The sequence below is a fragment of the Cinclus cinclus genome, chromosome 27 (assembly GCF_963662255.1).
Source record: "Cinclus cinclus chromosome 27, bCinCin1.1, whole genome shotgun sequence".
In the NCBI taxonomy this organism is placed as follows: Eukaryota; Metazoa; Chordata; class Aves; order Passeriformes; family Cinclidae; genus Cinclus; species Cinclus cinclus.
Genome location: NC_085072.1, coordinates 7,444,016 through 7,459,464, shown reverse-complemented (window position 1 = coordinate 7,459,464; position 15,449 = coordinate 7,444,016). Strand labels below are relative to the sequence as shown.

General features: G+C 59.3%; 2 protein-coding genes across 5 annotated transcripts in view; both read right to left on the bottom strand.

Annotated features, from left to right (window-relative positions):
- The window catches only part of CELSR2 (cadherin EGF LAG seven-pass G-type receptor 2), a 30,017-nt gene extending 25,421 nt beyond the window's left edge, over window positions 1-4,596 (bottom strand). The window contains exon 1 of the mRNA XM_062509364.1: window positions 1,935-4,596. Coding sequence (XP_062365348.1) covers window positions 1,935-4,581 — 2,647 coding nt within the window. The 5' untranslated portion in view covers window positions 4,582-4,596. The remainder of the gene's footprint in view (window positions 1-1,934) is intronic.
- Window positions 4,597-6,941: 2,345 nt separating this feature from the next.
- Window positions 6,942-14,502, bottom strand: SARS1 (seryl-tRNA synthetase 1). Of its 4 annotated transcripts, none has more exons than XM_062509404.1 (11): window positions 14,321-14,502; window positions 12,356-12,426; window positions 12,116-12,196; window positions 11,410-11,568; window positions 10,815-10,958; window positions 10,369-10,524; window positions 9,479-9,700; window positions 8,653-8,782; window positions 7,624-7,790; window positions 7,427-7,556; window positions 6,942-7,352 (listed from the first exon to the last, which is right to left on the bottom strand). In XM_062509404.1, the coding sequence occupies exons 1-11, from the start codon at window positions 14,454-14,456 to the stop codon at window positions 7,198-7,200; spliced, it is 1,551 nt and encodes a 516-aa protein (XP_062365388.1). In that variant the 5' UTR covers window positions 14,457-14,502; the 3' UTR covers window positions 6,942-7,197. The 4 variants fall into 4 exon arrangements, with proteins under 4 accessions (XP_062365388.1, XP_062365386.1, XP_062365390.1 ...); XM_062509402.1 differs by having other exon boundaries at window positions 7,633-7,790; XM_062509406.1 differs by lacking the exon at window positions 14,321-14,502 and adding an exon at window positions 13,193-13,650 and having other exon boundaries at window positions 7,633-7,790.
- Between the last annotated feature and the right edge of the window lie 947 nt (window positions 14,503-15,449).

Below are 15,449 nucleotides of genomic sequence, written 5' to 3'. Positions count from 1 at the left end.
ACTGGCCATGAAACACCTGGCCCATGTAGCCACTGTGGAATGGGGACAATACTGGCTATGAGGTGCCCATCCCACTTGACCAGCATGAAATGGGGACAATCAGGTGGGGACAATGCAGGCTATGGGGGACCTTTCCTGCTCAGCCACCAAGGAATGGAGACAGTGATAGTTATAGGGTTGGTGTTGGTTATGGGGCTGATGCTGTTTTTGGGGTGCCCATCCCACCTGGCCGTTACAGAGTAGGGACAGCAGGATGGGGACGATGTTGGCAATGGGGCTGGAACTGGTTACAAGGCTCCTGTTCCACCTGGCCTCTATTGAATGGGGAGAACATTGGTTATGGGGCTGATGCTGGTTGTGGGTGCCCATTCTGCTTGGTGACCATGGAAAGGGGAAAGTGTGGGTCATGGGATGCCCATCATGCTTGGACACTGTGGGGTGGGGGCATCTGGAAGGGGCTAGTTGTTGATTATGAGGTTGGGTTACTTATGAGGCTGGCTCTGTCTATGAGGCTGAGCCTGGTTATGGAGCCAGAACTGGTTATGGGATTGATACTGGTTATGGAGTTGGTGCTGGTTTTTGGGGCTGGAGCTGTTTCTGGGGCTGGTATGGGGGTGGTGCTGGTTAAGGGGCTGGGGCTGGTCATGGGCTGGGGGAGCAAAATCTCTGCTAAGCACTGGGGCACCCACCCTTCTCCTCCTCCTCTTTGTCCTCCCCCTGGCCGAGGGCAGTGGGATGCAGGACAGATGGGGAGCAGGCAGACAGATGGATGAAGGGAGCATGGGGACAGGTGGGGGGCCAAGCAGGAAGAAGGGTGTACCATGAGGGGTGGCAAGGGCCAGGGGTGCCCAGTGGCCCAGGGGCAGTGACTGGTGGCAAGTGGCCAGCATGGGGGGAGAGCAGGGGGGAAGGTTGCCATGGCTGCAGCCATGAGGGCCCAGCTATGGCTGGACCTTTTGTTTCCCTCCCGCCTGCCCCAGCGCATGGGGGAGGGGGGGGGGGGGCACTGGGGACTCCCTGCCCCCACCCTTTGTGCCCTGGGCCCTCTGCTCTGTGTAGCCAGAGCAGGGACTCCAGCCAGGGGAAGCTGGGGGGCAATGGGGGCCATGCAGCTGGGGACAGTGGACATCAGGCATTGCCTGCGACCCAGTTTCCCCCTGACCTGGGGTGACATTCCCCTAGCTTAGGATGATGTTCCCCCACCTTGGGGTGACCCCCATCTCCCAAAAGCACCTCCTGGATACCCCGCCACCCAAACGGTGCTGACAACTTATGGCACAACCCCCTTTATCTTGTGACCTCTCCCCAATGGGTTTGAGACCTCTCAGTGTTGGTCAGGGCGGCCCCCCAAATACAGACACCAGACTCCGTGTCTCCTGCCCTGAATTCATTCAAGTGGAGTCTCCTACAAACACGAACACTGTGGTGCCAGGACTCCCCCAGTACTGCACTGCACCCTGAGCCTTCCTAGATTCACCCATCAGACCTCCATAACAAGCCCCCAAGGGTATCTTGCTGGCCCACACCAGCCTCTGCTCCCCACATACATGCAGTAGGTCCTGCCCCACCCTCTTAGTGACAAACAGAGAAGTGCCAGGACCACCTGGCAAAAAAGCAAAAGGGGTGCTAAGGACTTTTATGGCCTCCAGCTAGGATGCCTGGGGTGTGAGGGAGGCACAGGATCCCATTATGCCCCCTCCTCTAGATCTGGAGGGTGGAGGCAACCAGGATGGGATTGTGGAACTCCAAAACACCTCAGTGGGGTGGTAGGAACCCAAAACCCATCATCCCTTCTGATCTGGAGGGTGAGGGCAGCCAAAACAGGGTAGGGAGACCCCTTAACACCTCACCTCTATGCAGAAATAGAGGTTGATGTACCCACAAACCTCACACGCCTCCTCCCACAAGGTGCCCTCCATGGGTGGCAGTCTTACCAGAGACAGACACCCTCATGACAGCCTCAAGTGGGCGGTTGTTATCCAGGGCTGGGCTGAGGCGCAGGTCCCCACTGTGTGGGTCCAGCAGCAAGAGGCTGAGCTCATTGCCCTGCTCAAATGCGTAAGTGAGGCGGTCAGAGACGTCGGGGTCATGGGCAGGGATGCGGCCGATGATGCCCCCAGGGAAGCTGCCAGAGCGGTTGGTGATGTAGTTGTTGAAGAGGATCTCAAAGTTCTTGAGCTGGGGGATGTTGTCATTGGTGTCACGCAGGCGCACATGGATGGTGGCCCGACTGACCAGTGGTGCCGAGGTTGCCTGGACCACCATGATGTATTCAGCCTTGGTCTCATAGTCCAGGTCAGCAAGGGCGGTGAGCTCTCCAGAGAAGATATCCAGCTGGAAGACCTCGGGGATGTTGCCTTCCACGATCTGGTACATGATCTGGGCATTGGTGCCCTCGTCAGGGTCAGTGGCGGTGATCCGGGCCACCACCAGCCCAATGGGGCTGTTCTCCTCCACAAAGATGTCAAACTCATCCTGCTCGAACACGGGTGGGTTGTCATTAACATCCAACACTGCCACCTGGATCTCCACTGGTGTTCTCCGGGCTGGGACTCCCTTGTCCACAGCAAATGCCTGCAGGGAATAGAGCGGCATATTCTCCCGGTCTAGACGGCGCAAGGTGCGGACAATGCCCGAGGTGGACTCAATGATGAAGTCACCATCACCATCATCACCCCCTTGGAAGGTGTAGAAGACCCTGCCATTAAGTCCAGAGTCACGGTCAGTTGCAGAGACCTGGAGGACACTGGTGAAGGTAGGGACATCCTCATAGATGGATCCCTGGTAGGAATGACAGAGGAACTGGGGTGCATTGTCATTGATATCACTCACCAGGATCTCCAGGTAAGTTGTGTCAGATTTCTGCGGGATACCATTGTCCCGTGCTGTGATGGCCAAGGTGTAAGACACCTGGTCCTCATAGTCCAGCTCCATCTGGGTAGTGACAGCACCAGTATCAGCAGCAATGCTGAACTGGGGGATGCTGTCCTCCATCAGATAGGTGATGCGGGCGTTCTCCCCTGTGTCCTCATCTGTCGCACTGATGACTACCACTGTTGTGCCCACTGGCTGGTCCTCATTGATATTGATGGTGTAGTGGGAGCTCTGGAAGACGGGACGGTGGGTGTTTGCATCGGTGACATTGACAACCACCTGGGCAGTGTCCTGGCGGGTGCCATCAGAGGCAGCAATGGTGAGCAGGTACTGCCGCTCCAGCTTGTAGTCCAGGGGCAGGGCAAGAGAGATGAGCCCACCACCACTCTGGCTGGTGATGGAGAACCGGTTGCGGGTGTTGCCACTGGAGATCTGGTATGTGATGACACTGTTAGCATCACGATCGACAGCAGAGACAGTCAGGACACTGGTGCCCACTGCCGCATCCTCATTCAGGCGGGCACTGTACTCCTGCTGGGTGAACTCAGGGCTGTTGTCATTGACATCCAGGATGGTGACACTGACGCTAGCCGTGGAGGCCATTGGGGGAGTGCCCTGGTCCTGCGACTCCACCCTGAAACTGTAGAAGTCGACCACCTCCCGGTCCAGCTCAGAGGTTACCACAATCCACCCGGTGCTGTTGTTGATGGCAAAGGGGAAGCTGGTGCCAGTTTCCAGCAGGGTGTAAACTAACCGGCTGTTGTCACCTGAATCTGCATCAATTGCTTGTACATGGATGACAGAGTAGCCCACAGGGACATTCTCCAGCACAGTAGCCTGGAAGGGCGTGCTGACAAAGATGGGTGCATTGTCATTGACATCCAACACCTGGATGGTAACCAAACCACTGATGTTGGAGAGAGGTGGGCGGCCACTGTCCTGTGCCCGGATGTGCAGGGTGAACTCCTTGGTGATCTCATAATCCAGGGGGCTAACAAGATCCAGCGTGCCTGTCTGTGCATCAATGTAGAAGTGCCCACGGGTGTTGCCACTGACAATGCTGTAGTGCACCAGCGCATTGCTGCCTTTGTCGCGGTCGGTGGCTGTCACCTGCAGAACTGCAGCATTGGGTACTGCGTCCTCAGGGACCTGAGCCACATAACGCCTTTCACTGAACTGCGGCGCATTGTCGTTGTCATCCTCCACAGCAATGCGGACAGTGGCTGTGGCACTCCGGGGTCCTGGATCCTGGCCCTGGTCTGTGGCCTCCACCAACAGCTTGAAGGCATCCACTGCTTCCCGGTCCACAGGGCCACGGGTGCGGATGACGCCTGAGCGGGAATCGATCTCAAACACCTCACTGGCGTCACCAGTATTGAGGAGGCGGTAGAGGATATTAGCATTGGGACCAGCATCGCCATCAGTGGCCCGCACTGTCAGTACCTCATAGCCCACCTCCAGATTCTCTCGCACACTCTCCTGGTATTCTGGCTGCTCAAAGGCCGGGTCATGGTCGTTGGTGTCACTCACTATGACTGTCAGTGTGGCCATGGCACTGCGCTGGGGTATCCCATGGTCCACTGCTGTCACGCGGAACACATGAGTGCTCCTGCTCTCACGGTCCAGTGGTGCAGCAGTGCTAATAACACCAGTGACAGGGTCCACAGTGAAGAGGGCATCGGAGCGGCTGTCGAAGAGTGCAGCCATGGCATAGTGCAGCCGGCCTGCCTCCCCCTCATCAGGGTCCTGTGCTGTCACCTGTGTCACCAGTGTGCCTGCTGGCTGGTTCTCCTCCACTGTGGCCTGGTAGCTGGAGGGCTGGAACTGCGGTGCTGTGTTTGGGCTGCGGCAGGGGCGGTGGTGAGGTATGGGGGGTCTGGGGACCACTGTGGTCTGGGACTCCCCAACATCCCCAGTGTCCACTGCATCCCCAGTGTCACTGGTCTCCCTGGGGATGTTGGTGTTCCCATCATGTCCAGTGTCCACAGAATTCCTAGTGTTGCTGGGGACTCTCCCGGTCTCCCCAGTGAGTTCAGAATTCCTGGTGTCCCTGGGAAATGAAGTGCTCCCAGTGCCCCCAACACCCCCAGTGGTCAGCACATTCACAGTGCTCCCGGTGTCCATGGGGATGTTGGTGTCCCCGGTGTATTCAGTGTTCCTGGTGCTCCTGGTGCCCCTGAGGACATGGGTGCTCTCACTGTCTCCAGTTCCTCCAGTCACCCTGGTGCCTCCACTATGCCGGGTGCCTCCAGCATCCCTGGTGCTTCCAAAGCTCCCAGGGCCTCCAGCGTCCCCAGTGCCTCCAGGCTTCCAAGTGTCTCCTGCACTCACGGTGCCTCCAGCGTGCCCGATAACCCTGGTGTCGCGGATACCTGGGGACCCCCTAACGCCGCCGCCGCTCTCCCCACTGGAAGAGCCGGTGCCTGGTGCGGTCCCATCCATGCCGCCCGCGGTCGGTGCGGGCCCAGCGCTGTCGCCGCTGTCCCCGATGCTCGGCGGGGGCCACGCGCCGCCACTGTCCCCGGTGCCGCCGAAGCCACCGCTGTCCCCAGTGCCGCCGCGGAGCTGGAGTGGCGCCGGGAGCGTGGTGGACGGACGGGTGCGTATGCCGGTGCCGATGCCGGGGCTGATGCCTGTGGGGGCGCCGGAGCCGATGCCGGTGGCGACGGCGGGTCGCGGTGCGGGCAGAGGCAGGAGCAGCAATAGCGTCAGCAGCGGGAGTGCGGCCTGGCGGGTGGGCGGAGGGCCCATGGCCGCAGCCCCCCGATGCCCCCGGTGCAGGTGCTGGTGCCCGCAGCGACTCGCGCCGCAGCCTGCGCCCCGCCCTCGCCCGCGCGCGCCCGCCGGGGCGGAGCCGCCAATACACCGGTCCGGCCGCGCTTAAAGGAGCCGCTTAAAGCATCCGCAACCGCAGGGACAAGGGCAGCGCGGGGGCAGCGAGCGCGCACCGCGCGCAGGCTTCGCACAATCGTGTGAGGTGCACACCTGTGAAGGGCCTTGCACGCACCTCTGCATTGCAGGCACGCCCGTTGTACGCGCAGGGAACGCGCACGCCGCACACGCAGGGCACACAGGCACTAGCGAGCACATGTGACATGGGAACCACGTATGTGACACACAGAGCACATGTGAAACACACACGGAGCACACCCGTGAGACTAGAGCACGTGTGTGACACAGCACATGTGCGGCACATACAGCACGTGTGACATACGCCGCCCAAGCTCCCTGTATCCTTACCGCCGGCCGTGACTCCACACACGGGAGTTCGTGTCCTCTCACTCCGTGGCACCCCCCCACCCGATCCCCGGGCTCGTCTCACCGCACCAGAACCGGGGGCAATAGAACAGACTGGGAACAACTGGACCAGGCTGACAGTGACTGAAGACGCTGGGGGGCACTGGAGCAACCTGGGAGGGACAGGGGATGCTGCGGGGTGCTGGGACAGACTGGGAGGGACTGGAAAATCCAGATGGGGGCGGATTCCCCCGGTCCGTGGCTGCTGCCCCTCCCACCCCCCCAAGCCGGCGTCGGTCCCGGGGCGTGGGTGCAGGCAGGCGGCGTGGAGTCGGATTCCTCCCCACGGCGGAACGGGTCCGACAGGTACCGAGGAGGGGCCCCCCAGTGCCGGGGCGGTGCTTGGAGCGCCGGAACCCCCCCCGCCTCCGCCGGGGGCTCCGGTGACTCACTGGGCAGCTCCCCGCCGCTTCCACCCAACAACGATGGCCCAGCCGGGGGTTTCCCACGCACACGCACGGGGGGACAGCCAGGCCTCACCTGGGGATGGAAGGGAGCAACCCTTCCGTCTGTCACCCCACCCTGGAAGAGGGGCTGGGCAGCAGCTGGGGCTGAAGCTGGGGGCCCACGGCCCCACTTTGCATCACAAAGAGGCTTTGTCCGTGGCTTTGTGTGGGGATGGCAGGAGGAAGAGTGAAGGGGGGAGGCGGGTGCGGGGAGGGGGGGGAGGGGTGCGGGGAAGAAGAGTGGTGTGTCACGGAGACACCTCCCCGGGCTGGATCCTCCCCTTCCCTCCCCGGAACTCCCCCAAGAACACACAGCTCAGCAACTCCTGGCTTTATTTTGGATGGAGGAGGGACATGTTAGGTGGGCACGGTGGTCCCCAGCACCACTCAGCATGAGAGGGACACATAGGGGGATCCTGGCCCCACTCTGCAGGGTAGGGGGGACACACAGGGAGAGGGGCAGTGCCCTGACAGGTCTTTGTAGCACGGGAGGGACAGATGGTGACTCGCCTCCAAGGCAAAGATGATGATGAGATGACTCAGGAGGCCTCCAAAGTCCTTGGGGTGCGGGGGGACACCCTCAGACCTCCATGTTCTTCATCTGCTCCTCCAGTACTTGGTCACATCCCCCCCCTGCCTTCTTCTTGCCCTTCCCTTCCTGCTGCTTCTTCTGCTTCTTGGAGTGCTCCAGCTCAATGGGTGCTGGCTTGATGAACGGAATCAGCTCCCGCAGGTCTGGGGAGACAAGGGACCCCTGTCACCCCCCCGGCCAAGGAGAGGGGGACGGGGAGGGCACAGGGGGATGTTACCTGGGGGCATGAAGTTCTGGAGCTTCTCAGGGATGCGGATGCCTTCAGGGGTCTGGTGGTTCTCCAGGATGGCACAGATGGTGCGGGTGGTAGCACACATGGTGGCATTCAGCATGTGCACAAACTCCACCTGTGGCAGGGGGACACAGGGGTCACATGTGACATGAGGAAAACAGGAAGAACCCCCTCATGCCCACTAGCCTCACCTTGTCCATCATCTTCTTGGTCTGGCCATAGCGGATGCGCAGGCGCCGGGCCTGGTAGTCAGTGCAGTTGGAACAGGAGACCAGCTCACGGAACGCGCCAGAGCCAGGGAACCAGGCCTCCAGATCCAGTTTTTTGCTGGCTGCGTGGTTCAGGGAGCCTGTATGGGGGACAGTGCTGAGTGGGGGGTCCCACTGCCATCCTGAATTTGCCTATCCTGGGACAGAATGTAGGGTGAAGCCTCTAAAGTCACTCCTGCAGCTTAGTGCCAATCCAATATGGGTTCCTGTTCTTCCATAGTGATGTGGGGTTACCTCTCAGCCATGTAAATATGGGGTCCCCGCTTGGCCACAGGGTCAACAAACCACAAGCTGTTTGGTCATGGGGACGTGGGGGTGTAGAGTCCTGCCCAGACATGGGGATGGGGAACTCCTGCTCAGCCACAGGACATTGGGTTCATGCTGTGCCATGGGGATATGGGGGTCCTGCTTGGTCACAGGAATGTGGGGGTCCCTCTCAGCCATGTGGATGTGAGATTCCCATTCAGCTATGGGAACATGGGGCTCTTTCTCAGCCACATGGCCATGGGTTTCCCACTTGACCATGGTGAGATGGGATTCCTGCTTGGCCACAGGGATGAGGGATTTCTGCTCAACTGGGGATTTGGGGCTACCACTTGGCTGTGGGAACATGGGGTTCTTGCTCTGCCAAGGGGATAATGCAGTCCCACTCAGCCACAGGGAGCTTTTAAGTCAGGCATTTTTCCTGTAAGTATTTCCAGGAGGAGCTGGGACACTCCAACTGTCTCTATGGAAGGGACAGCAGGGACAATCCGTCACAGCAGTGCCCACACCTGCTCCTACAGACCCAGAGCAAGGCTGAGAATTCCACAGAAAACAAAATGTCCCCTTCTCTTCCTCCTCCTCAGGCTGGGGACAGCAAGGAGCCAGGGACAAGAAACTGCCATGCTGGGAAAGCAGGTCAGGGCCTCCCTCAACCCCCTGTTGCACAAGGGCCCCTACCCGAGACAATGTTGACGATGTGGTAGGGAATCCTGAGGGACTGGTAGAATTCTTCAGCTGTGGCCATCATCTCCTCAAATATCTCCCAGGATTTGTTGTCTTGGGGGGAGGAGTAGACAAACTGCTCAATCTGCAAAAGGAATTCCACAGTGACACCAGGTATAGCTCCAATTCCCACTGGAATGCCATGGTGACACTGGGTACTGTCCAAATTCCAACTGGAACCCCACAGTGACACCCAGTACACCCTAAATTCTCACTGAAAATCTGTTGTGACACTGGGTATAGCCCAAATTCCCATCAGATCCCCATAGTGACACACAGAACACTTTGAATTGCTGCTGTTACATCATGGTGACCCCAGGTACACTCCAAATTCTCACCAGAATACCACAGTGACACCTGGTATGTCCTGAATTGCCACTGGAAATTTGTGTGACATTGGGTACACCCCGAATTCCCATTGAGAACACTGCAGCTGACATCAGGTACACCCCAAATCCCCACCAGGTTCACCCCATGGTGACTCCCTGTACACCCTGAATTCCTGCTGGAACCCCGCAGTCACACCAGGTACACCCTGAATTCCCATAGTGACATGGGGCACACATCCCAACTTCCTGCTGGAATACCATGGTGACAATGGGCATCCTCTGAATTCCTGCTGGGTACACTGCAGTGGCACTGGATACACCATGAATTCCCAGCGGAACATGCTGAATTCCTACTGGAACCCCACAGCGATGCTGGGTACATTCTGAATTCCCACTGGAACCACACAGCAGCCCTCAGTATACCCGAATTCCTGCCAGGACTGCTCCTTCACCTTCTCAAACTGGTGGACACGGAAGATGCCACGGGTGTCCCGGCCATGGGACCCCACCTCCTGGCGGAAGCAAGTGCTGAGCCCCGCGTACTTGAGGGGCAGGTCCTCAGGCCGCAGCCACTCATCGCGGTGCAGGGCAGCGATTGGCTGCTCGGAGGTGGCAATCAGGTACTTCTCATCGATGGAACTGTCCTCTGCCCGCTCACTGCCCTTCCCGATCACCTGCAGGGGACATGAGCCACTCTTTTAGCTGCTCCTCTCCCTCCAGGGAGCAGCAGGGAGGATTTTCAGGGCTGGATGGTTTGGGAATTCATCACAGAAGTTTGTTGGTCCTTCAAAGGGGCTGATGGCAGGAACAAGTCACCTGTACCACCCGTGGAGATGGACACCAAAGATGAGCCACCTCCTTGTCATGTCATCACCATCACAAGCCACCTCCTTGTCACCTATGTCACCCATGGAGATGAACCCCAGAGCATGTCATCTCCTTGTCACTGCACTGCCATCACGTGTCACCTGTGCAAATGGACCGCAAAGATGAGCTACCTCTTTGTCAACTCATCACCTCCGTGGCTCCCATAAACATGGACCCCAGAGATAAGCCACATTCTTATCACCACGTCACCAATGGAGAGCTAACTCTGGAGGCCAGCCATCTCCTTGTCACCTCATGGCCATCTGAGTGTGTCACCCACGGAGATGGACCTGAGATGAGTCACCTCCTTTGTCACTGCAGCATCACCATGGAGCCATTGCTACCATTGCTACCTCCACCACTGCCACAAGCACAGCCTTGCCAGGGCAGAGGGGACCCCGCTGCCTGCCTCCCCAAAGCCCCATGGGGGTGGCTTGCTCCCAAGTCCAGTCCCAAATGCAGAACAGTCTCTTACCTTGTAAAGCTCCTCGTCAAACTGGCTGAGCTGGGCCACCTCCTGCATTACCTCCTTGCGCATGAAGAAAGGGGTGTACACCGGGGTGTATCCCCGGGTACGGAGGCTCTGCAGCGCATACTGGATCAGTGCCTGTTCCAGGAACACCAGTGGGCCCTGGGAACAAGGGTTACACTGCCTGTCACACACACACACATACCCCACTGGGCCACTCCTCCTTGCTCCAATGGCTCAGGAGACATGGAGTCCACAGAACTGCAATGGCTGCCAGGCTCAGTGTCACCCTTTGCAGCAGGAATGGATCCTGATGCACCACTGTGGTCAGAGTTCATCCCACACCCTCATGATGAAGGCTCCCATCATCCATCCCAGGGGAGGAGAACCCAAGGCCCCTATCCCTCCCTGTTCCCCTCCAAACGTGATCATTCTGGGATCACAGCTCTCACCTTAAGGAAATAGCCACGGCTTCCAGCCACCATAGCGCCTTTTTCCCCCTCATAGCCATCCACCATCACCACCAGATCCACATGGGAATACTTCTTCCTGCAGCTGCAGTCACCCCACACCCGCTCCACCTTGTTGTCCACATCCTGCAGGAACCCAGAGAAAAGAGGAGCGGGAACCTATCACCTCCTCAGTGACCTGGAACACTGTGACACCAGTCTCTGAACCACACTGGGCTAACTTTGGGAGCTTAAACTCCAGCCTGTAGCTTATTGTGCAGTCACTTGGCAGTGAGCCTGGCCCAGTTGTGCACCCCTTGGCAAAACATTCCCACAGGATGAATGAAGGCAGCGGAGGGAGACCTTGTCCCTACCACAAGGAGTGCCTTTCCCATTAATTCCCCCAACAATGGTGTGCACAGTGTTGTCCGAGCTGCTCTTTGCCTGATCCGGGTGGAAAATGCCAACTTGTCATGCTGATTTCCCTCACCCGCCCACCCAGCTGGGCTTGGGGGATACCCTGCTGGGAGCCCCCCACTTCCCACTGTGAGCCTCCTGGCTCCACTAACCCAACCCCACCTCACTTTTTATGTCCCACCTCATTGTTGCTAATGGGCACAGAGGGGTGGAGGAGGTTCCCAATCTCCCGGAGGCTCTCAAATCGTTCAGCCTCCAGCCGCAGGCGCTCAGAGTCACATTCCAGGATCGCCTCATCAATGAGCAGCCGAACTTTCTTTATCTGGGATACCTGGAGACTCTGCGGAGAGACCTCTGGATGAGGTGGGGCAGGGAGAACACCACCGGGAAAAGGGGCCTGATCACCCAGCACAGGGAATCCTGGGCCCAGCATGGTGAATTTCAGACCCTCCACAGATGCTGGAGTGAGTCCCTGGGCTGGACACACTCAAGAAGAGCCTGAAGGAAAAAAGGGGTGACAAGCTGGGCTCTGGAGGGCCTGAGCTGCTCCCATGGCAGCCAGTACTGCACTCATTAACCAGGGTGACTACCAAACTGGGATGGAAGCAGGCAAGGAGGGACACACTGAGGAAATGGAGGACTGAAGCTGCTCAAATTCCCAGGGATGAGCCCTTGACTGACACAGAGCGATGCTGAGGAGATCAAGGACACCAAGGAAGAGTCAGTTATTGCCAGTGTGGGACTGCGAGATAAAGGATCCTCCCAGCTGGGGCATCAGGCAGTCCCCCCTCATTTGGTGGGCACTTCAGGCCACAAATTTGGGCAATTTCAGGCAGAGCTCTGGACAAACTGTAGGCACAGTGGAGGGAGTTGGGGGTCTCACTCACCACCAGGACATCAGCTGTGAGCTCATCTAGGTTCTGTGCACTCTCTGGTACTGATTCATCCGTCCCGACTGGCTCCTTTTTCTGCAGTGGAAGGAAAAAGGAACCCTAGTAAAGAGTAAAATTCCAGGGGGAAAACATCCCTCAGTGACACAAAGGAAATGCTGGAGGGCTAGGAGAAGGAGAGATGTCACTGGTTGGTGATGTCCCACCATAAGGTGACCCAGGGCACTCATGCCCCACCTTCATCTTGTCCCCAATGGTTTTGCTGCACAGGTTCTTCAGCTTGTTCAGGTTGTCAGCACGAAACCTGCCTGGAAAGGAAGGCAGAGGCTGTCACCTGGAGTGAAGAAGGGCCAGGGTCCCCATCTGGTGCAGAGAGGTAATATGGAACCCCCACAGGAGCAACAGAGGGGGTGGCAGATCCAGGAATACCCACAGGCATCAGCCCTGGGGTCTTTGGGATGATGTGCTGGGATCATGCTGGGATGGGACACCCCAACTCTTAAGATCAGAACCCCACATTGGGATTTCCCATGCTGGGATGAAACCCCCACATTGAGACGTCCACACTGGGATCCCCCACACTGGACTGAAAGTCCCATGCCAGGCTGGGAACCATGCACTGGAATGGGATCCCCACCCCATGCTAGGATCCCCCACGTTGGGCTGCAAGCCCCATGCTGGACTGGGAACCCCACTCAGTCAAGATGGGAATCCCTCCACCAGGATGGACACTCATACCAGGATGGGACCTGGTCAGGATGGGTCCAGATCAGCATAGGACCTCCATACTGCACTGGTACCACCACACCAGGATGAGACCCACCCATGCTGCACTGGAAACCCCCTGTTAGGATGGGATCCCCACACTGCGCTAGGACCCCACGTTGTGAGGAGACCCCTCCCTCAGTGAGATGGGATTGCTAAGGACTGATCAGATCCTGGGATTTGAGGCCACAGTGACGAGATTCAGGGGGTGCTGGATGAGTGGAGCATGGAGGTTCCCTCTTCATGACCCCAGTGCTGGGAAAGGCAGAGCCCAGGACCCTGAGCAGTCAAACTGGGGACACCCAATACCAAGAACGTGACATCCCAGTGGGAGGGATCAGTCCCCAGAGTTCCAGAGCCAGGAAACACGCAATAGGATAGCACGGGCTCCACGGCATCGGCGCCGCGGGATTGCATCAGCCAGCGCGTCCCTCCAGCCTTCGTCACCCTGTCGCCTCCTGTAGCCACCCGCCATTGTGCAGCACCGCCGTCCCGGGGACACAGAGCCCGCGGCCAGGGGACTGGGAAGCGGGCTGGGTGATCCCGTGTGACGAAACGCTCTGGGATAAAACGAGGGCACGGCCGGAGCCAAGAACGCCCGGGCAAGATCCCACGAGGACATCAAGGCGAATACATTAAAGAGGAGCCCCAAGCGCCGTTTTCATCCCGCAGCAATGGAGTGCTGGGGTGCTCCGGGAACGGCGGCGTTTGGGGGTACCCACTCCTCCCGCCGCCCTCCAACTCCTCTCCACATCCGGCACCCACTGACCGAGCCGGATGCGGATCCCGCTGCCCCATATCCCGCCGGGACCCACGGGGAGGTGACTCCTGCCGCACCCCCCCCCCCCCCCCCAAGCCACCCAGGTGTGGGTGTACCCCAAATCTAGGGGTGGCACTGCCTAGGATCCTTCCCGCCCAGCTAGATCCTGCGGCAGTGCAGGGAGTGGATCCCTAGGGATCGCAATGGGATGGGATCCATGTGCGCGCTAAGGGGAACCTGGGAGGGGGGAAGGCGGGTCTAGTGGGAGAATTTCTCCCACCTCAATCCCTGGGATTAGGGACGAGGGGGATCTGCAAACCGTGCTGTGATCCATCCACAGGATCCATTCCCCGAGGGCTGGGGAAGTGTCAACAAACAGCTGGGAAGGGTGGAAAAGACCTCCCTAAAGGTCACCCCATCTCAGCGAGGAGGTTCGGGGATCAGTGTGGGGGCCGGCTCCAGGTCCTCTGGAGGAAGAGAGAGCGGGAGAGAGGGACCCCTAGGGGATCCCCCATCCCCAAGAAGGGGCGATGGTGAGGGAGTCCCATCGCCTGCGGACCCACCAGGGTGGACGGGAAAGGCATCGGGAGGGGGAGACATGCCCGCGTGTGACAAGGGGGGTGACAAGCCCTTGGGGTCACCTAGCCCAGAGGTTCCCTCCCCCCCCACCCACGTACACCTTCGCCAGGCGCCGTCCGCTCGCACCAGCGCATCCACCAGCGCGGGGTCCTTGAAGCGCTTCCGCTGCATGTCCCGCACCATGGCCGGGTCTCCGCCCTTGTCGACGCGGAACAGATCCAGGTCCAGCACCATGATCGGTGATGGCTGCAACAGCGCCCGGAACAGCAGCGGGGACAGAGCCGGGGACAGCAGCTCTGAGCATGCGCGGGAAGAGGCGTGGCCGCGGTGATGCGGGTGGGGGCGCAGCAACGCCCCTTGGTGGTTGGAGGTGGCGCAGCGGGACGGGAGGACTGGGTATGGAGGGGAAATGGAAATGTGGCAGTGATATGGAGGGTCTGGGGGGGCCCGAGCATCCCTGACCCCCACCAAGGGGGGTTCCAGCGGGTCTGGAGGCCCATGCAGGGCGGGAGGACTGGGGTATCGGGAAGGTATGAGAGGGTTTGGGGAGGATATGGGGGGGGTCTGGAGGGGCCCGAGCAGTCCGAGCATCCCTGGGTTCCTCAGTCACATTCCAGAGACAGTGGGATACTCGGGTGGGCTCTGGGGATCTCCTACCCGAGGACGCCTTGCACCCCAGTTTTTCACGGGGTTCCAAGGGCTGCCCCTCTACAGCACCACGTGGCACGATTGTGGCTGTCCACGATACCACATGTCACCCTATGTCACTCCACTGTCCCCTCCTTGGGGGCCCCGGTGCGGTCTTGATGCCTCCACCCGTGTGGGGGACCCAATAACCCTTCCCTCAGTAGGAAGTGTGCAGATGGAGGTCAAAGTTCCACTGCTCCTCCACGTGTGCACCCCTACCCCACCCCTATGCACCCACTCCCACACGTGTGACACTCTGTGCACACCCCCACACCCTCCCCTCACCCATTTTGGGTGCCCGTGCACAGCTCCATGCACCCCTTATGCGTGTCGTTCCCCCCCCCCCCCCCCCCCCCCCTCCAGTTTGCCCCCACACACGGAACCTTTATAGAAACCCCACTTCTGTATTTGGTATTTTTGGGTGCTCGGGATGGAGGATATGGGTGGGGGGGGACGGCAACACATACAGAAGCCATAATGAAGCTCTGGTCCGAAGCAGGTCCCTAAGGCCACGCTGGGAGAGGCAGGGGGTGGGCCGTG